The sequence below is a fragment of the Excalfactoria chinensis genome, chromosome 2 (genome assembly GCF_039878825.1).
Source record: "Excalfactoria chinensis isolate bCotChi1 chromosome 2, bCotChi1.hap2, whole genome shotgun sequence".
NCBI classification, from domain to species: domain Eukaryota; kingdom Metazoa; phylum Chordata; class Aves; order Galliformes; family Phasianidae; genus Excalfactoria; species Excalfactoria chinensis.
In genome coordinates, this window is record NC_092826.1 from 76,046,629 (window position 1) to 76,069,817 (window position 23,189).

General features: G+C 36.7%; 1 protein-coding gene across 2 annotated transcripts in view; it reads right to left on the reverse strand.

Moving 5' to 3' along the window:
• DROSHA (drosha ribonuclease III) overlaps positions 1-23,189 on the reverse strand; it is a 65,874-nt gene that overhangs the window by 13,812 nt on the left and 28,873 nt on the right. For both annotated transcript variants that reach the window (XM_072328447.1, XM_072328448.1), the window contains exons 15-24: positions 20,806-20,905; positions 17,644-17,751; positions 13,756-13,863; positions 12,891-13,029; positions 12,181-12,241; positions 10,126-10,185; positions 8,131-8,230; positions 5,384-5,486; positions 2,932-3,002; positions 1,831-1,875 (exon numbers count right to left, since the gene is read on the reverse strand). In XM_072328447.1, the coding sequence (XP_072184548.1) occupies positions 1,831-1,875; positions 2,932-3,002; positions 5,384-5,486; positions 8,131-8,230; positions 10,126-10,185; positions 12,181-12,241; positions 12,891-13,029; positions 13,756-13,863; positions 17,644-17,751; positions 20,806-20,905 (895 nt within the window). The remainder of the gene's footprint in view (positions 1-1,830; positions 1,876-2,931; positions 3,003-5,383; positions 5,487-8,130; positions 8,231-10,125; positions 10,186-12,180; positions 12,242-12,890; positions 13,030-13,755; positions 13,864-17,643; positions 17,752-20,805; positions 20,906-23,189) is intronic.

A 23,189-nucleotide genomic window follows, 5' to 3' on the forward strand; every position in this document is an offset into this window, starting at 1 on the left:
CAATTAATTGATAACATTCAGTTTGCTTTTTTATTTAAACACCGCTGAACTTTCACTCTGTATTTCATAGGCTACGTGAAATTTCATTTTCTTTTTCATAGAACAGCTACTGACTTTTGTATTCTGTCAGGCTGAAATTCATCAGCCACGTGTCATCCCTGCTACCTGGAATAATTTGGTACTGTTAACCAACTGCCACCTCACCACTCCTCCTCCCTAGGATGTGGATGGCAACTGTTTGTATTTTGACAAAGATACCTGAGGAAATCCGATGATGATCTCCATTCCTTGTATGATGTGGTCATTTTAATCCTCCCTTTTCTTAAGTTTCAGCCATGACTTTAAGTCTACCTAAGGAGTAACCAACTCACTATTTTGTTGTTGTTTCTGACTTAGTTAATATTTTCTTAATCATAGTTTCTACTGATTTGACTGCTTCAAAACGATAGGGTTACAGACCCACAGATCTATATATCTCATCTGGAAATACTATCATTTAATTTGTATCTTATTTGCCATATTGTAATAGACACTTTAAAAATTTTTAAAAGATGCTTTTCAAGAGCTCTACCCAAAGGCCAGCCTGAGGAGTCTGCATCACCTCCCAGTACACAGAGAGCTAGAAAGGCTTCTGGGAAATGGAAGAAAATAAGCTTTCATCATTCAGAACTCAATGCAGGAATAAGAAATGACAAGCTGCATATGCTATATCCAATCTCTAAATAGCATCTAAGCCTTCCTCATGAAAACTGAGAGAATGAAGATAAAACAAAAAAAAAAAAAAAAGAAATTCAGAATAAAAGTTTTCTTGGGAACTGGTGCCACCATTTAGCATTGCTAGTGCTGTATTCTTGGAAGTCTATCTTCCCACTAACACTCTTTTCTGTTTAGTCTGTCTTATACCCAGCATAGAGATGGTTTTAAAACGCTCCAGGTGCACCGATTTGTTGCTAAAGATTTGCCTATGTAACTACTGCAATAACCATATAGCTGTATGCAATTTTTCAGACAGAAGACTCAAAGTGACCTGCTCACAAAAACATTTCAGAGGAGTCAAACTGACTCTGCAAAAAACATCAGAGATTTGTTGGGACAAAAGAAACCCTCTTAGATGTCTGCATGATCCTGAAAACCTTACTGACTCGATCACAGTGTGAATACAGCTAATATGGTGGCACTCCTGCACACTTGGAAAATGTGAAGATGGGGAGCTACAATGCAAAGAGATTCTTTGACTTTCTTTAGCTCTCATCCAGAATTCACTCAAGGAGCATGGACTGAGCATGAGTTCTCCCAGCTTCTGGCCTTGTAAGCTAATTGCTTGAGCACTTCATAAATGCATGGAAGGTGTATCAGTTTTCAGATATCTTCAAAATCTCAGGTACTAAAATCACAGAAACAATCATGCTGTTAATGAACAAAAAACTCCAGCACTACACTCCTAAGGCTTTTAAATATTGTGCCCTTCTACTGCTAAAGTTTCAGTCTTAATTTCAGGTGAACAAAATACATACACAGACTGGTTTTGTACTCTTCTACCAGCTTCCAGAAGATGAACAGGAAGATTCCAAAATGTTACATCTCACTAGATTTATCATATGAGAAGTGCAGTTATATATCAAACGTGAGCCAAGGAAAGGTGGATGATTAATTCAAAGAGAAGCAGAGATTTGTTCTTCCTCCAAGAAGATCACAAAGGCAAATACATACACTCCTCTGGTCACTTTTTAAATAATTTTCTGAGATGTCACTACACTAAAAACCTATGGAGAAGCATCCCTGAAAATAGAACAGAGCTATGAAATTTATTAAAGAAAGGAATACACTTACTTGGAGTGGGTGTAGTGGATAATTAAGCCATACATCCCGCAGGTCCTGCGAACATTGAGAGATGCCTTTAATCCTCAAGGGAGTCATTTAACAAATTCCACAGCACTAAATAAAATGTCATTACTTGAAATACTGAACTATTTCAGATGCTGACACTGCTTATTGCAAATTCAATAGTGCTGGCAAACTAATTTTTAAAATCATGTATTTGCTGTTCAAACTGCCTGTAGTTCTCCCAATTAGCTTGTGTCAAAGAGGTGGAAGAATCCTTGAACCAAGTAGAATGTGGTTAAAGGAAATGATATTAATAATAAAAAAAAAAGAAATATTTTTTTCAGGGCTCAGGTTTAACTTTATTTGCATTCTTCAGTAGCAAGCTTGATTTAACCTGAAGTCGGAGTTAAAGAAGACAAAACCCTTGTTGCTCCCGTCTTTCATACAGGTTTCCTGCATTATTTGCTGCCAGGTGTTTATAAACACTGATTGACAGCAGGTTTCAAAATTTCGACTACAGTTTGTTATTCATAGACTTTCAAGATGGAAAAGACAGTGTAATTAATCCCCTACCCACTGCCGCGTGTATTGTCTCAGCAAAATGTACAGGTTATTTCCCTTAGTCATTATACGGGAAAAATTCCAACTAACAGTGACAGAAGACAAAACATGCAAGAAAGGATCTGACCAACAGGGTATTTACCCTATTCCAGAATACTTTTTTTAAAGATATACCTAAAACTACTGGGGATTGTATGATTTCCTTATCTTCTGAAACAGGAACAATTACTCAACATGTACATCCTTTCTCCAAAGTATGCTGTCCAAATGGAACCACAGCACCAACCACTTATCAGAGCAGCACTGCACAGACGCCTGCAGGTTTTTCACACCACACACCCTTCTCTCCTTAAGCCAACCAACAAATGGCACCGCTGAGGGAACATCATGAATTTTGTGCCTGAACCAATCCAACTTGCTGTCATAAATACGCTATATTAAATTCAATTTCAAGGAATTAAGTCCCAGGTGTCTTCTTCTCCATTTGTGATTCTCAGATAAAGTATTTTTTGAAATGAAAGATAAGTCATAAAAATATATACATACCTTGTCATTAAAGAGCAAACGTCCAAATAATTGTTTGGCTTCTTCAAGACTACCCTCCAGATAAACTGCTCCTATAAGAGGAGACCAATACGTTAAAGTCCAATAACGCATTTTGTTCCTAGGAATTACTAACCACTGGTTTACTAGTTATTTTGTAACAGCATGATGTGGTAATAAACACAATAGAATATCCAATTTTTTTAGAAATCTGGAACACATTAGACACCAGCATAAATCAATGACTGTAAAATGCACAGAAAAAGCTGACACAGTTAAGTCTTTGATAGAAAATGATATATCCAAAAGCAAAGTTTAAGCAAATTAGGCCAGAAGCAATCTATTCCTAGAAGTAGTTCACACTTTTCAAGCTGTCTATACCATATGTGTAGACAGTGACAGGCATTAAATACATTTCAATATACAGCAAATAGGTTTCATTTGCTTTGCACTATCAACATTATATTCTGCATATAAACATGTCAGGACTATTCCAAACTTCAGTGCCTCCCCAGTATCACAATACACTATCTGAAATGGAAACAGCATCTCTCTCAATTCCTAGAGATTACTTGCAGACATATATATGAACTGCATATTCAGTCCTCACTATCCCTCCACCTGCACATTTATAACAAACTGTGTGACTTGTGCTAGCAAATTATGCTTTCTGCGTGTATCATATGCACTCTGTATCTGCACGGGAACTTTTAAAATTCAGTAACAACATGTGGCCCTCTGATTATTTTTTATAGAAGTGCTTTGGAAAATCTCTAGCCAGCCCTTGGTATGAATATCTGCTTAGAAGTAAAGGAAATACACAGCCACATGAAGAACGCACAGCAACAGAGTCACTGTTCCCACAAAGTGAGAACACTGCATCAATGTGCTTCCACCCCTTCCCTCCTTTTTAATGTCAACCACTTTAGACTCTTCAGAGAATGGCTTGGGAGTTTTTGAGTGTCTTACTCAAGGCACATCATGAAAATACTGAATTTCAAGCAGGCCTTAGACAGTCTACTTAAAATTTTCCTTATAATTTTCATCACAAGGAAAAACTATCAGACTTCTAGAAGGCTTCTCAAGTAGGCTCTTCAAGCCCCACATCCATTTTTACAACCCTTTTGCAAGGTGCCAGATTTTTGCTATTGCCCTGACAAAACCTTACTGCTCAAGCAACTTCATGAACAACTTTGTATTGAATGTTAAACATCAAGCCTATCCTCTCACAGAATTCTCACAGAATCTCAGTGTTTGTCCAATAGTCCTCTTCCCCATTTTCCAAACAAGCTGAAGGTTATAAATGAAACCAAAGATACATATCTAGAGCTCCTTTTCTTTTGTGCTTTTTTTTATTGTGTTGTTTATTCTTTTTTTTCCATTTTTTATTTTTAAATTAAAGATCAAAACACCCACAGAAAGCAAAATAGAGTTAAAACGACAACTCTCATTTCTTGATAAGATGAAATACAATTTGGCCCAAGGCAGAACACACAAAACTTGCCATCTAAGCCTGCTGTGATCTTTTTTCAAAGCACAACAAAAAGCTTTGGGAGCCTGGATAGAATGTAAAGACCTAGAACAGAGTTAAGCCTTTACCATAGTTTGTATCACATATAGTACATCTGTACAAATATGAAAATAAGTCAAGTTTGAGTTGTTTCATATAATCAAACAGATTTATAAAAATAAGCTGCTTAAAATAGAACTTTTGTGGACATAATGGAGCAGATTTCTCCTTTTCTTTTTGCTGATTTCAGTAACTGTGGTCAGGTACTCCTGACTTCTCCCACATAAACTTATCACAGTCACTGATCAGCATCCTACTGACCAGCCACAAATTTGACCCAGTTCCCCTTCATTCTCAGCTAGTGGGTTTTAGTAGTTTAATGATGTACTGCCATGCTTTTTTATCTGTAAGAAAAATGAAAAATGGAAAGACAAAAACAAAAAAAATATTGGATAAAAGTCATTCTTATCAGGGCACAGAGGAAATGGTGGACTGCTGTATTCTGAAAGCAACCCACAGATTAAAACTCAGGGCTGAAGAAGGACTCCCTGTCTGCAGATCTGTGCAAAATATTAAGGGAAGCAGTGAGTTTCCATCCTGACAGGCCGTAGTGAACAAACTGCTTCTTCCCAGAAAACTGCACAGGCCAGTCCACAGTGGTGCATGAGCAGTTCAGCAGGGACAGGCAGAAATGTTACACTGCAACATCATGAAATGAGTGCATATTCTGTATGTGGGAAGCAGAACACTGAAGATGAGATTCTGCTTCATAATACTTCACATTCATACTGTTATGTACATGGTACATGTACAAGAAATGTGAAGAGACAACAAATTTAAGCTTTACTATCACCTACTCTTACCAGCGCTACTCAGGACAGACCTACATGCTATGCAGACACATCAAAACATAGCTGATTGCATACATAGAAACATGTGTTTTACCTATTAGGGCTTCAAAGCAGTTGGCCATAGCATGGCGGAGATCCGATTCCCTGCAGAGGTCTGGACCGTGAGCATAAAGCATAAATCGATCTAGTTCCAGCTTCTGCAGATTATGTAAAAGAGACAAAGGCACGGTTGTAAGTGTCCAAGAGTGCAAGTTCTAGTCACTAAAGCTCAATTACAGTACTCTTACATAGTGACTGGACTTGAGGGAACATTAAAGCTGTTCTCCATAGTTTCAGCTTAGATGTAGACTTTAAAGGTAAAATTAGAACACTTTGTTTACAAGAGGCAAACAGTGCAATACCACAAGAAAGCCAGGAACTACACAACCAAAGTTTCAAGGGAGTTCAGAGCAAAACGTGTCACTAGTTACATTTAGGAAGGAGTTCAGAAGGAAAGCTGAAAGTGAGATAAAAATCGTCTGATATTGGATATTAAAACATGCCACGTTTCTTGCTATTAGTTATGCAGACTTTGCCTTCAGAAATGCCAAGGGGGCGAAGGGAACTTTATGCTCCTACAGGAAGAGGATGGGGCAGGAGAGGGAGGAATGGAAACTTTGGCAGATATGATCCAGTAAACATCTGACTTTTTCCTTTATGAGTTTCAACAAGTGGAAATACCTAAAGCCTCTGGGCATTGAAAGGTAAAAAATGATATTTTAATCCACAGTGCCACCTAGCTTTCTTTTTCCTTTCAACTGAGCATGATTAACATTCATGTTTCCTAAGCCATAATTCTGCTTGCCAGTCAGAATCTTAGGTAGTAAGTAAGATACCTCCTATAATATATGATAATTCTGCTATAGAAATGCAGGCAAGAGCTACTAGCTTCTCTTTTTGTATTCATCTTTTTGACACAAGCCCATTATTAAGATTTTTAAGGAAAAGAATCGCGCATCTTGCAAAATTTGTATGAGAATAAGTTCTTCCCAAATGGGTGCAAGTTGCTACTGACTGATTTCTCATTAACTTTCAACTTCATCTTTCCAGAGTATATTTAAGAGATAAAAGTGAAGAAGCTGAGGTTTTGGGATATGTGGTTTAGACACATTTCAATTTGAGAAAAAGAAGTCTTCCAGTGAGCAAGTGCCTTTTCACTGCTCCTGAACAGAAGGAACAACCACTTACCACTACATACAGTGCGAGAAGCACTTGTTACAGTCTGCACCAAAGTAGGATATTAATTTCTTTATAATGAATTTCAACTTCATAAAAACTATTTTGATTTGTTTGTGTTAACTCTCTCTTCCAATATCTTAGCTCCGTTTTTGGAGCTTGCATTCAGCACACTTTGCATGTTTTACTCCTTATTTCTGGTTAAGATATAGGGCTCAGATCGTTTTAAACATTTCTGCTACAACTTCCCTTAGAAGCTACAAAAATTTACCCTCTGACCTTCAATTAAAACAGCACCTTATACACTTATGAGAACTTAAGGAGCTGAGAATGTTACTGAGGAAGTAAACAGAATACAACATGATACTCCTTGGGTTAAAGGGCAAGAAATCAAGAAGGTCACATAAAATACACGAGAACAGAAAAAGGAACGCAGAGATTTTTCAAATACTTCCAGATGTATCTAATACAAATAGAGTTTAAAAAAATGTCACAATAAATTTTCAGAGATAGAGCATTTAGAATGACAAATATCGTGAGCAGAGCTTGAAAAATATCTGAACTCGCTCGATGTTGGTTTTAAAAAATAAATGCAACTGTCAGACAGTTTAATACCATTTTTAAAAACAAAACCCCAATTGAACTGTTTTTCAATCAATTCATGTCTATCTAAATCATTAAAGAAAGCTTTGGAGGAAAATGATTGTGTTCATTCCCTACTTTGCATTTCTCCTGGGGATTCAGCAAAAAGGCATGATAGAAATCATGCAGTTTTTGCCAAAATCTCAAGACTGTATAAGCTTGTTTAAATTATTATATGAGTATGAACAGACAAGATTAAAAGAGACTTGAAAACCATCTGCAATACACAGTGGAGCGGTGGTGGGGGGATGTGTGCACACATGCATGGCATAATACACTATACCAGTAAGCCTCAGCCTAGCCTTCATAAAAATGCTACCAAACAGTCTGTGAACCCAGACCTATCCAGCTTCATATGCCACATTTCCACACACCAGTATCATGCAGAAATGTAAAGAAAAGCTCCCATCATTCACAGAATGAAATGAAATTCAGAGGCTGATCAGTTTCTCTCGTGATTTTCTTTTCTTTTTACTAAAACACTTCCTAACATATCACTCTTTCACAGTTCACAGTAAATTTGAAGGTAAAGGCCTAAGTTGTGGAGTGGACAAAATGATGCCCTCCCCTCAATCCCCACACTTTCACTACTGCCTACTGTCATATTCTATCAGGCAGTTCCTTTATAGTCAGTCAGTCAGTTTGTTAGGGTTTCCCTTCCACCACCACTATCTTTCTGCTATCAGTTTTGCTATTTGTGCAGAAGTAGTTAAACACAGAGATAACTTCAGCTAAGCATCCTAAAAACCTATTCTGCTAGCAAAAATTACTCAATTACTCCTCCTAAAAATGTGCTCCGTAGGAAATTCTAAGTCCTACTTTTATAGTATTTCCACATCAAATAAAGCTCCTGTATCCAAAACCTTGTGCACAAAAAATTGCAAAGACTGATGCTTGAAGAAGACAGATCCTTCAATAAGCAATTCAAACACAAATAATCTTGTATAAGGGTTTCAAATACAGACATGAATTACAGGAGTATACCTTAGCCAGCATGGCCAGATGTTGGTTCTGAACAATGGCAGTGCGGTAAGTAGCTAATCCTCCTTCCTCCAGTGTGGGAAACAGGTAGTACAAGTGGACACTGGTAAAACAAAATCAAATCAGATGCTGGCAGCACTAGGTGAAAGATGATCCATTTATGTCTTTACAGAAAACTGCTTTCCCATCAGTTCCTACATAGCAACACCACTTGAAGGTAAAGAAAATCAAATATTAAATCATTTCTCAATAATATTGACTGAGTAGCATAGAGAGTAGGGAAGGAAGAGTTCTGATTCTTTATCAGACAGCATATAATTTCCAAACCCCTGCACTGACAAGCAACATCCTCATCTGAAGGTGTGTAGGAGCAATGGGCCCAGCAAGGCTGACAGGCAGAGAGTGCTGAGGAGCAAAGCAGATGGGTACAATGCAGGTTGAAGACCATGACACAGGTACACTACAGTGTTCTACTGATGACACTTGAGATAGAGTTTTTAACAATTTCTTGAAGTAGTTTAGCAAATAACTGCTCTTAAATGCAGCAAAAACAGGTTGTTTAAAAACAACATTGAACAGATGCTAATGGAACTAAAGAACAGAAATCAACCGTCTATATTTACCATGTGTAAAGTCATTAACATCATAAACAGAAAAATGAGTGAAAAATCACAGGCTTTCAATTGCCTTTAACAACATTTATCATCATAAAAGTAAGATACTTCATAAAACAAAAACAAAACAGAAATTCAGTGATCCAAACAAGATTTGAGTAAAGAATAACTGATTCTGACTCTCACTTTATTGCTATCTAACCCATGTGAGAAAAGTCAGAGTGTTTTCAGCATCCCACAACTGGATGACATCATAATAATTAGCGTTCCTCTACCAATGTCTTATTAATCCACAAGAAATGGAAGAATCTGCAAATGGGTACAAGATTTAAGAACAAAAATTACTGTGGAACTCAGAGGCAATCTTATCAAGGAACATAACTCAAAAAAGCAGAATCCTGATGTTGTGCTGGGGAATAATGCTTCAGATTTAAATAGTGCTTACATGCTTTATTGAATAGAAATGTAGCGCAGTTTTTTCTTAATTTAGACAAAAGTTAGCTCAAAGTCAAGTGATGGCTGATGAAGAACAGCAATGAAAAATGTAAGACAATTTATTCAGTAAGTCTTCTATCTTATCAGCCTGTACTTTTCCATGAGAGAAAAAGCCATGGGTTTTAAGGGCAGCAGAGACCTTTAGAGAGTAGAAGCTTTTAATACTGAGTAGGTAATGGTTAGTGGAGTCTAATAGAGAATGGAGATATGAGCAATTTGGTTATTTTTATCACAAAGTTACTGTAAAGCTTTTCTTTATGCAAACAAGACTATTCCCTCATTAGCAATGGTAAAACAAAGCAGTCAAAATGGATAATAATCTTTATTTTGTGCAGATTGGTTGCACTAATAAAAAAAAACAGTGAAGGCAACTTTTATATTATCTCTGTATTGCTCACTAATTTCTGAGTACTTGGAATGGACCCAAACTGAAGCAATTTTGATGAACCATGATTTTTTGCTATTACTTCTAAGTAATTTACATTTGTCCTCAACATCTTCCTAATAGCTAGATTTTAAGAACTGCAAACATTCAGTATTATCAGTGAATGTTCTTCACTGGCTGCTAGAGAAACAGAATGCAGGGGAACAAAACAGCACACTAGAATAAAAATCTTTTCAGTAAGGAATTGTAAGAAGTTCAACTTGTCTGTAACTGAAATACTAATTTTTAATAACTCCAACAAACTTTAAAGTGCACTCCATGAAACTAGTTCTTTTTTGGCAGTACTGAAAGCATTTTCAAGAGGAGTTTGTAAGTGTGCAGCTAGAACATTAGGGGACTGCCAACATGCACAGTAGTGAAGCATGCACTACAAAGCCGAAAAAGCCAAATGGTTATGAGAATAAACATACAAAAATGAGGGCAATTGAAGAATTCTCCATTTACCTTGTTAAGAACTCCACCACAGCGTCTCCCAGAAATTCTAAACGCTCATTGTGGTTAATCCTGAAACAAAGTATTTTTTAGGTATTTTTATTATCAGTTAAATATCATACGCTGGTTATTTACACAGTATAACTAGAAGAAATTTGAGTCTCTCGCTGGTCAGACATGAATAACCATTCTTGCGGCCTTCTGCCTTCCACCACACTTTTTGAAGCACAATCTTTTCCAAAGCAGAAACACCATATGAATCTTCAACCTGATGAGTGACTCCATTGTCTTTGAGATTTTCCTACATTCTATTCTGAGATACTGTCAGAGTTTAACAAACAGAGAGAGGAAACAGCATTGTTGATTGTCACTGTGCCGTACCCTACTGAGACCGAGCTGCTTTGTCCAGCAAAGGACATCAGACAATTGAAACAAATGACCACCTTCAGTTTTCTATGTGCAACTAGGGAAGCAGATGTAATTAACATCAACACCTGCAGGGTGTGACGATTCTGCAGCAGATCTGTTGGTATGGATGAGCTACAAGGGAGTAAGTGCTTTCATTTTTCACGGCACTTTAAAATACCACACAGATACGCACACTGTCCTGTCTTCTGTAATTTCCTTTAAAGTCAAAAGGAGAAACTACTGTACAAGAAGATGCATTCATAGATGCTATAAAGCTAGTAGAACTTTATATTCCCTGTGCTTTTCCTTTCTTTTATGTCTGCCTATGTTTTTCCTTTATTTTGCACAAAGTTTCACTTGCTTATAAAACTAAGGACAAACAGGACACGACAACTGAAGAAGAATTCAACTTTGCTTTCAAATATATATATATATATACAGTTGCCTTCAAATTTCTGCTCTTCATCTTGAGGCATGTAAGCAGTATCGTATTGACTACACTCATGACTGTAACAGAATCAAGGCCATAGCCATAGGATTTCTTTTTTCTTTTAATTTAACATTTCTCAAGTGTTTGACATCTTTTACAATAATTTGCATCCCCTCAACAATTACATAGTTTATGTGCCTTCTGAAATAGCAGGCCTTTGTTATGGGCTGAAAGAATTCAAGTATCTATGCTGTTAAAAACAAAGAGTGATGAATACAGCAAGTCCACCACATCGCACCACAACAGAAAACACATCTTTCCGATGCGGGATTTTATATTTGTGTATTATTTCATGAGAATCAGTGCAATTTTGCCTTATCTTACTTTGCTCTAAAAGAGATGAAATAAGCTTGAGATTGACTTCCAAAGAAAAGGGCACAGTCTAGCTGAAACAGCACTTGGAGAAAACTACAGCAATCATTTATTCAGAATTCAACTTCTCCCACTCCCCAGCTTCCTCCATAACGATGACTATTTAAAGATCAAGTTATAACATTAGTTAACCAACCTACCCTCTATCTTCTAGTACGTGAAATCTAAATGTGCTAACAATTACTTCTTGCATTATCCCTGTCAGCCTTGTTTATTCAGTTTGGCTACATATGGTGTCTGTGGCTATTTATTTGCACAGAATTCTTAGTGGTTGTTTGAACACTATTAAATAATGCCAATGATTCAGCTTTTTGTCGTTATCTGTTTTATGCATGTCTTTAAATTGGAACAGGACACCAAAGAAGCCCACAATGGACATCACACTCACGTTAACAAGGTGCCATGCCAGTAAAGTACTGCTATGAGGAAAGGTGATGGAGAATCCAATTTACAGCAATGATAACAATAACAACAAATCTTATTTTTCATTCTGCAGAAAGCAAAAGATAGCATTGTAGTTTTCCTCAAGTCATGGATAAATTGTAGAACTAGCTGTTAAAACCTTCCTCAGGAGGTCTCTGCAGGTATCACCGAACATTTACTATAACACTGCTTCACAAACTTCAGCATATCCCCAGAAAGTTAATTCAAAATGACTTCAATTATTTCCCAGAGCTCTTATTAACAGTAAGTTCATAGATTTTACTAAACACCTCCTTTTCAAACAGCTTCTTTCCTTGCAAACACAGAACATAACTAATATCCTCTGCAAATCCAAAATCAATTATTATTGTTACCTGGAAGGAGCTGGATCATCCTGTCCCAAACGGGACATAATATTTATCAGGGTGTTTATCCCTAGAAATATAAACAACGTTCTATTAAACAAACCGCCATTGATTCAATTTAAATAAAGTTAGAAAGTAATTACTCAAAATGCTGCTTTGTAGTACCTATAACACAAGATCTTCCTGCTATTTACAGAGTTTACTTTACAGTGAGTACCATATTTACAGATGCACTCTGCCTAACTAACCACAGACCTACTACAAGATGCTTTGGTATGTTTGTCTTCAAGATCAGATACTTAGATAGAAAGCCAGCAAGGAAGGACATACCAAACATTACATAAACAATAAACAATTAACATCACTACATCTGAATGTACTTTTAAGGTGTACTCCGCAGTACAGACCACGTATTCTCACATTAGGAAAATATTTCTATTGAAATCATCTCCAGGATGCTTACCGTATTGAACAGCAAACTAAGAAAACAAGACTTGCCAAAAATTAAAGAAAATGCATCATTTATCACCCTTTCTTTTTCTAGGCTACCCATTTGTTGACTAAAATTCAAAATGCAGTCATTTAGAAAGGTTTCACTGGTTTCTGTGCTGAAATACTTCGCTAAAGTGATCTCTGAAAAGCAACGGCCAATGAAACGATAGATTTTTTTTTTTAATGATTAAGAGTGAAGCAAGAGATGGTAGTGGTGTAATCCATACCTTTTTTTCTCATGTGCATATGGTGAACTTTTCTGTCTCCATACTTCGGCTGTCGAATCCCACAGTTGGATAAGGAATTTCTGGCATGGTCTGGATTCATTCCAAAGTTTAAGTGATGGCTTGGATGAGTCATGGCAAGCTATAACGTAACACACAAAAAAATCTTAGGCATACTTTGGAAATGCAAGAAAAAACATATTAGATTGGTACCTAATAATTGTTATTTTCTAGTCTGAAGAAAGGCTACAAAGTGAAGTCGTAAATTACTAGCTTGGTTCCAGCAATTTAAATGTAGGATGTATGAATTCAAATGTCACAAAGAAGTGACACTTAAGCTCAATCATCACTTTACCTAATTAACTTTCTGTAAGGTTGCTTTTTTTTTTCTTTCAAAAAGAAATAAATTAGCTTTGAAGAAGAAAGCATGAACTGTCAATTTGCCCTAACTTTTTTGCTCACCAGCTTTGCTGACTTGCTTTAAATACAACTGTGTTTGATTATTTAAAAATACATTACAAAATTGCATGAGTTAGAAAGGATCTCTAGAGATCATTGAGTCCAATGGCCCTGCTAAAGCAGGTTCCCTACAGCAGGTTGCACAGGTAGGCATCCAGATGGATCATTCTAACATTCACTCAAATTCAGGTCTACCACTGAGCAAAGGCCTATATGCCTATATGCACTCTAGATGCCTCTAATTTATGCAAAAGATCTGTTGGGATAACTAAGGCTTTGAAAGATCTGCAGTGCAAATGGTTGACTATTTTCAAGCTCGTTTCTGTGACTTTATACAGAAGATGGGATTACTGACAAAATAATTTTAGGAAGACAAAACAGCAAGTAATTTATTTTTTGCACATCTTACCTGCAGCAAGCACCTATCTCGAAAAGTGTAGCCTATCAACTTGTCCAAGTGCATCAGACACTGATGGTAGCGAATATGGTGGGTGAGGACGGGAAGCATCATTGCGTGCTAAAACAAACCATAAAAAAAATCTTTTAACTTCAGTGTACAGAAGACACTGTTGAGCAAACTATAAACAGAAACACATTCAATTTGTCATTCACCCACTGATTTTCGTTTAAATGACAAAACGAGAGAATTGGAGTTTCCCCATCATAACAGATTTGCCCATCTACATAATAACAGTGAAGACAGACACCTATATCAATATAAATAGAATAATAGCTTTATAATAATAGCCTTCTACTGAAGCATTCTGAATGAGTTTAAACCATGTCTGGTCACCAGAAAGGTCCATTTTCAATAGGCTGTGACTGAATATGATGCTAGATGCTTCTTCACTTTGAGGAAGAATTAAGGCCTTTTTGAAATTTCACAATCTGGCAATTTCTGGGATAATGTGGTAGAAATATAGGAACGGTTGCTGTATTACCATCTAGGACACAGACAGTCTTTTCTGTTAGAGGAAAACTTAAATTAAAGTGAAGCTCATGTTGCATCAACCAAAGTCCTTCTCTCTTTCAATGTTTTAAAGCTGTACTTGTATTTAATATTACTATTTGTGAATGAATTTGGATTTAAATAAGTAGTACCAGTTTACCAGTACAGCAGTATAGCAAGCATAATAACTACAGACATCAAAAGTCTTGTATAGGAGTGAAAAGTGAGAGCACTACAAGAACTTTACGAATGCGACCGGTTTTTTTGGCACTGATGTCAAATTTCAGTTTGATTCTACTAGTGGCATTAAGTGAACGGATTCAAAATAAGTGTGTTTTAAGACAGTATAAATCCAAGGGCCATATAAATTAATTTCAGGAAAAAAAGATGTATCTGATTACAGATAATATACATACTGTGTGTGGAGAGCTGAAAAAAAACTAAGAATGCAAAGAAGGTGATGTGTATTTTATAGAGTAAGTGATGCTGAGGATTTCTGTGTGTCATTAAAGAAGAGACAGCAGAAAAAAAATCTTGTATAGTTGCAATATTGAGAAGAACGACCATTGACAAAGGTTTCCACTTCAGTAAACGAAGATCAGTTCAGTTCTTTAGAAATGAATATGTAGCTTAAAGGTAGCAATGTGACATAATTGGTTAACAGCAAGAAAGCAGCTCTCTGGATCTCTGAATGGCAGAAAAAAGTAAAACCACTGCAAACAAAATGAATAAGTTAATCTGAAATGTTTTCCCTGTTACTCATTTAGAGCCTCTTACAGTGATGTACAAGCTAGGGGAATACTGCTCTCACCTCCACATAAACTCTTCAGAAGTGCTTCCTATGTTTTCCTTCATGGAAATAATTATTTACAATAAAAAGGTTGCTTCCCTGCCCATATGTTCCACTGCACAGACTGCCAGACAGTAGAGTCCCTCTAGCAAAACTTGATTTTTTTCACACTTAGTAACCAGTAAATGTGGCCCAAAGTCTGAGAACTGGAATGTGAAGTTTTTGACTACATCAGTTATGGTGAAGTGAACAAGGAATAGATATCTCTCTGGGAGGCACACAGGAGGTCTGTGATTTGACTCTTGCAGTTATATTGACAAAGTGCTGCTTTCACAGCACTAAATACCTGATTGATTCAATTAACACGTGTCATTTTAGATTGTAGCTATTTGATGTTTCAGATGTTTTATTTATCTCCATAAGAAAATAAAATGGAGGCTTTTAAAGTTGAATTAGTCTAAAAGAATAGCTAGTGAATACAAAAAATTTCCCCTGAAACAGTGTGGGAACAGAAGTTATCCCATAACCTTTATACTTGAATCTGGTTATAAACATACTCGTAATTGTTATGCACATGATTCTAACTGTGCTGCATATCTTTTTCCTGCTGCAGTTGCCATGGCAAGCAGCAGTCACTATCAGATGCCCCAGCTAGTCAGCAGTGACATCCTCCCCAAGGCTGCCAGAAGGCAAAGCTGACAGACTATGGGCAGGTTCTTCTGACCTTAAGTTACCAAGAAGTTCAGCAAGCTGACACAGTCTGAAATGCATCATGTTTCTCCTCACCCTGAATACTTAACTCAGCCTGTTGAGGGCATGTCAGCAGCAACACAGGCAATGAGGAGTGGGTGTCTTTTTGGTGGGACCCAGTCTGCACCAAGGGTCCCTCTCAGCACTGACCAAGAATTGCACACTTCACCTACTGCTGTATTTTAAACAAGCCTGGAAGAAGATTTCCTCTGCACATTTTCAAACCATTATGCTCACCTTTCTTCCTATCTCTGAGCAGTTCATTTTGAAAATCATAAAGACCAGTGTTGCAGCTATGTAGAACTTGGAGCAACTTTGAAACTTTTAAGTCATTCTAACAGCTTTAATCTTCTATCTACAATGCTTTAAAAAGGAAAGGAAAATGAGCGGTTTTTAACTCACTGCACATTCACGCTGCTCACAGAGTTGATTTACATGTATTTAGTTTTAGTCTTCTTTAATACAGCAAAAAGCATGCAGCAACAATAGCAGCCTTTCGTTTTTTACAGGTACACTTTTTACCTACTCTTGACCTCTCCAATAAATAAAATCAAAGGACTTTTCTAGCAGGACTGCCTGATTTAGATATTCTGGTTGCAGATGTTCTCAGAAACACAAAATAGCTTCATTCCCATCATCCTTTGCTGATTTGTCATCCTTCAACAGCAAAATGAAAACAAGAACATCCAATGATACATTGAAAGATTAATTTTAAGATGACATGAATAACAAACAACTATTTCAATTCTCTCCTAAATTAGAACTTTATATTGCTTCCTTAACCTATAAAAATAGACACTGCTTACCATGAAAAAAAATAAAAAGGCTGTAACTTTCTCTGTTCCTATTTATTCTCTGGCTTCAGAAGCAATAGTAGAATCAAAACAAACATTCCAGACAGGCAAAAAAAGAAAAAAAAAAGCTATTTTAGTTATTAGTTTTTCTCTCTTATACAAATTCCTCCTCTAGCCTTAGAAGGGTTTTAATACATCAACATGATTTCTAATTATACCCTTACTAAATCAACCCTAAGTTAATATTGATTAAATTTTCAGCCTTTAATTCTTAATCAACACCTCCCAAACAGAAAAAAATGACCTAATTATACCACTAGTATATTTATTTGGCTGTTGCACCTATTTGAGTTTTGCTAGTACAATATTAGACAAGAAATGCATGTATTATACTTAAACTTCGTAATCACAAAGTTGGTAGCTGTTATCTGCTCTGCAACAGGATCCAGCAGAGATCTGTACCTTGAAAATGTCACACATATGGAACGTTAACTTATCTGAACTACATCTTCCTACCAAGGGTTATCCTTTTATATTCCATGTTTGTTTGTTTTTTTCTTTTGCCTCATGCTTCAGTGAGAAAAATAAATTAGAAATCCTTAAATAGAAAAATATCTTAAACTAAAAGCATATAATACCAACCCAACTGATGGACACAGAAAACCTTGATGTTTGACACTAGAACTAAGACATGGCTGATATAAGTCAAGGCTGCTGAATTTCAGACCTCCAAGCCTCAGACTGGCCACCCTTGCAGCCCCCCTACACCACTTTCTGCTTCACGTCACTCAAGAGACGCAAGCCTCTGTTAGAAAATTAAACCTATAAAATAGCTTTTTATGGGGAAAGGCAAGGAGACTAAAACAGTTCCCTAAAGCAACAGACCATGCTGAGGCAAAGGTATTAACTTCCAGTGGTTGGTTCTTCAGCATAGAAACATAACAAACTCTTACACAAAATAAGTGGCAGCTATCAAGAAAAGCAACACATCAGACATCTCTACAATCCAGTCACCTGGCAGACATCAGAGCGTATCCCTGTTTTCCAGAATCCCTGGCTACTCAACTCGACAGTTACTTCACGTCTCATCGTGTTCTTCTGCCGGATTTTCTGCAGTGCTTCCTAGACAGGAAGAAAATGGAGCTCTTGCAAAGAACTTTCTACAGTAAAGCAACATTAAAGAACACATATACATTCACAATATTTGAAGTTCATTTTTGGCAAGCAGTTTCTAAAACTAGTCCAGACCTTGTAACCATCAGCTACAGACTGTGAAGGGTGTGCCTGAGAATAGCACAGATTGAGGATTTTGTTAGTGTGAGAAAGAAGGCGACTACAGTTTTTCTTGTAGATAACAAAACAAACCAGTTCTACTTGTACATTCAAAATGATGCATACACAAGTAAGTTAAGATCCTTATAATGAAAACAATCTCCTAATTCAAGTCTGTGCCCATATATATATTCCTTCAAAAGGAATAAGGTAATCAATAAATTGAATAAAAGACACATCTTGTTAAAGGATGCTAGCTATTGCACAACGGTTCCCACTTACTGTTGTCAGTACCACCAGTTTGGGAAACTGGTCAGCATTCACTGATCCCAATTACAGCCAATTACAACAAAATCTACCAATACTACTACAATGAAAGAATTAATTTTTTAAAAAACCTGTTTTGCCTTGACCACAGTTTGTTAAGTGTTGTGTCAACAGTGGTTTTGTCTGTATAAACTATAAAATGGATGCTTGGCTTCTTTGACAGAACCATTTTTAAGAAGTACTTCTTGTAAAAATGGGTGAAAGAAAAATAGCTGAAATAAATCACCTCCAGATCAGGAACTTCTCATTCTAATACTAGCAAGTCTCTGGAGTATGGAAACTCTTCACACAGCATGCACTTAAGTAAAGTCTTCTTTCCTCCTTACTAAACAAAATTTCTCAAAGCTGCAATCCATCCTCCCTCTCCTCCTTTTTACTAGAGAGCTCCTGCATAAAGCCATCTATTCTCAGTTCCCACTCTGAAGCCTGTGAGCATCTCTGGGCAAGAGCAAGCTCTGTCTTCTGCCTTGCAGAATGGTTCCAAGAGGCACATTTATCCAGACAGTTTCATCAAAGATATTTCAAGACAGTACCAAGATGTCTAGAATAGGAGGCTAGTTAGCCCAGGTTCCTTTTATATTCAGTGAAGCAGGATAAACTGCTTCAAAAAAATGCATTTCTCTCTCCACTATCTTCAAAGTGAGCCTTAGAATCTCACCTTATGCTCCTACTGTAAGCAATAAAAGAAGCCTCTAGGCACCACCTTATCACAAACAACATCTTGCAATCACATACGGTGATGAAGGCAGAGGGAAGACAAGTGCTTACAGCACTGCAGCCCCTTGAGCATTATCTAAAACTTGCCTTTCAAGCCTGTGCCATTGGGTGTTTTCCAACAGGTGCCGCATTGCTTGCTGTACTTTCAGGCTGACTGGCTCAGAAACACTCCAGCGTTATCCATAATATGTGGCTTTCTTTAAAAGCAGTGGTATAGCTTAGGTGCAGACCTACAGCTCCTGCTACTGCCCTTATGTTTTTTAACACCCAATTGGCAAAATGTATTATTTATCATCACATGAAGCTCCTGCTTCAGCCCTGCACATCTCTCTGACTGCAGACAACTACTTGGGAAATCATTCATCCTAGAGAATAGTCTACAAACAGAGACCAGAACACCACATAATCAGCGATAAAACACCAGAAGGAGCATTTTCTCTTTCGAGGCTAAACTATCACCCCCCTACAACAAATCCACTACAATTTTATATACAAGTCATCCATTAGCCCCTAATAAAAAGATGCCCATAACACAGTGATCTTCCCTTCCACTTGCTCTTCTGAGAGGGAAGCTGTCGCAAAGATAATTCCATCTTCTATCAGGTCAAGACAATTTCTCCTTACAAATTTTGCTACGGCTGAGGTTTCAGTCCTGAGTGGTTCTTCTCCCTGACATTTACAGGGAAGGAAGCTAAGGACTTACTTAGAACCTATAAGAAAAAAACATTAGCTAACTGTCTTCCTCATGCAACAGTATAGTATGCTTTGCAGTAATAATAAAAACAGGCATACTGTCAAATATACCAAACAGCTTCCACAGCCACAGCATTACCAAACTAAGGATAATTAAAATAAACAAGCTTTTTAATAAATAAAACCACAGTTTTAACAGCAGTTAATTCCATCATATACCAAAGATGTTCATTTCTCCCCCCTACATATTTTTTTAATGTAAGTCACTCAATTAGGAGTGCCTGGTAGACAAACCATCAGATAAGTGCAAAGCTGTAGTCCACGATCTCAAATGATGGATACATTAGGACAGACTACTTTAGTCTCTATCTAGGTGACTATTATTCTAATCTTAATTCCCTACTGGCTGAGCATATACACTTAAGAATTGTTTATTTCTCATTGCTTTGAGGAGAAAAAGAACCGCCGCTTGCAACACCAGAGGGCCCGGGTTCGAATCCCCCTTGTGGCGCAAGGGGTAAAACTGCCGCTCTGCTACACTAGAGGGCTCGAATCCCGGGAGTTGGACTTGATGATCTCTAAGGTCCCTTCCAACTCGCACGATACTATGATACTATGAAAAATGAAAAAGACAAAAACTCAAAACACACCTCATCTGTCATTAAGTTTTACTGAAAATAAGAGCCATCAGATTATTCCAATTGTTTTTATTTTTAAACATTCAATCACTTGAAGATTTTAAGGAATTCACTACGGCTGCCTATTAAATTAGGGCTTAAAACTATGCACGACCATGGCAGTTTTTAATCTCAAAAGAGAAATGTTTAAAATTATGAGACACTTAAAAGAGCATTCTAAAATGAGAAGTCCTTCTCTATGCTAATTCCTGAAACCACTAAAGGCAAGGGCTATAAAGAAGTTATGGTTCCACAAGGATCATTTTCTGTAATTGGTTAAAACTTGCAGTAGTCTGGGAGTTAAAAAAAAGGAGGAAAAAAAAATCCATTCACTAGCAAGCAAGGATAAAAATAAAATCTGTATTAACAGCCTGAAAAGAAAACCCTTTGTGAAGGATTTCTATTGTTTCCATAAAAAGGGCAGTTATACAGCTTTACTCCATCCTGAATTACAGTGCTCAATTATCAGATACAGGAAGGCCCAGCGTACCTCTCTCTGTGATAATTTCTGTTTATCAGCTTGTTTGACTTTGGGACTGTTAGCTAGCAGGTGACGCAGCTTCACATAACTCTTCCACAGTTTTTGATATCTGAAGGACAAAAGAAGAAAACAAGTATTTTAGTCAGTACAGTACAGTAAAGTCTCTCATAATTTGTCCTTCTGAACTAAAATACAGACATCTTTTTGCTCTAGAAAAATCTCAAAGCATTTCTCAAGAAAGGTGGCAGTGCCTCTGCAGTTGCTACAGTGATGTGATCACAACAGCAGAGGCATTAGTGTGCAGTGTGAGGTGAACTGCAAAGCTCAGGGCAGAAGACAGTCTCAGATACCCACACATTCTCACTGAAGGATGACCTCTGCCCACTGAAAAGACTTTCCTACAGTGTTACACCTCAATTCATGCAGGTGAAAGTCCCCTCTTCACTCCCTATCACTCACTGAAAAGCAGTTACCTTTTGCAAGAAGCGTCTGCCTTTACATGGGCTTTAACATTCCAATGAAGCACACGACAAAAACATCTACCAGCTGTGAGCTGCACATATGCACTTTGTGAAAGTGAAGTTTTATTTCCTGTGGAAACTGAAAGCCAAATTTTCTATGGCTACCATAAATGTAAGTTTTCTAGTTTTATCCAACTACATTGCCTATTCATTGTTCAGGAGCGTCTAATTACACATATATTTATTTAACAGCTCATCCAGTAACCCAGCCATCCAGTAACCTAACACTGATTTTCACAAACTAGATGAGGATATTTCTGCCTCAAAATGAGAGCTTGACATTTTGATGTACAACATAGGTTTTACTACTAATATGGGCAGAACCAACTGTCTTATTGCAGTTACGTTTGAGAAATAACGAACAGATGACAGAATGAAAAAGTAACAAAAATTCTGTATTAGAATGTCACAAAAAACATACTACAGGAAATTCTTTTCTGAGCATTATAAATTTCACACATACACCAGAGTTAAGGCTGAGATTTATCATGATACAGCTTTGTTACTTTGATTAAAGAAGCACATCCAAATTCTCCCGACAGCTCTAGTGAGGGGAAAAAAAAGAAAGCCTAAAATTTCCATGGCCTTTCCTATTCAGAAAGTTAAAACACAAGATGTCAGAAAAAGTATTTATGTTATATATATTTTCTACTAGGAAATTCAGCATCAAAACAGAGATGGTTTGCACATTCTCATCTAATTTTCTTACAGGTTAAAAAAATAAATGATTAAGAAATTAGAAATTATACCCATAGTTAAAAAGAAAATATTGTTTAGATAAGCACTCACTCTTCTCCCTCCTGTGCCTTATCTGGTGTTAACACGCAAGTTTAAGTTCACATATCATTTTTTACTCATTATCAACATATCAAAGCTAATTCAAACTTGTCAACAATGTGCAGAATTTAGCAAAATCTATTATATCACTAAATTAGAATCCTTTCAGACTAAGGTGGTATCGTTTTCTTCATATAAATGGAAAAACACTTAAGTAAACATTTGCTGATTAAAAACTATTTAGGATATTAAATCTAAAATTCCCTGAGTTGTAGAATAATGCATGTCATATGTTCACATGGGAGTGACTAGGCCTCAAAAGTGCAAGTGAAATACAATGTCATTAGGTAATGCTAGAAGAAAATCAAGAGGAAAATGACAATCTTAACTATACTTGTAGAAGAGGCAGACTGTATTTTCTGTCACAATTCAGAAAAAAATCTGTGAATTATTGGATGAGTTCCCTGAAATTGCCAAATTATTTAAAAATAATAATAATAATAATAATAATAATAATAATAATAATAATAATAATAATAATAATTGTGAACAGAACCCAGAGAACACTTCTACACCACTACACAAATCTATAGTGAGACAATTATCTGCTCCATCTGAACTACTTGTTTCCTCTCCATTCCTTCACTGTGTTCATATCTGTTTACAGACAGAAAAAATGCAGGCAAAAATTACCATGGATGCAAAAGCTTTAAAGTTATGAGAAAAGTAGTAGAGTCAACTCTACAAGTCATGAAAAGAGACAATGAAAAAGGAAATGACAAGGTGCAGAGAAACCAAACTGCCATGAAGAAAGCAAAAATGAAACGGGGACATTACACATTACTAAATCTAAAAGCTGAAGAGCATCTAATTAAGTCAAGTAGCAGCCCTGAAACAAAAGAAATCAGTCATTTTTAATATGATGCACAACAGCACAGTTATTACCTGAAATCTTTTCCCTGTCAGCAGACTAAGAAAGTTCAAGCAGTGATTTGAGAAATTTAGTGAAGGTAGACTCACTCAGGGCTGTTACACAAAATGATCTAAATGAATCCTCTAGCTCAGAAGTTCATATTCTACACTAACTGAGGAAGA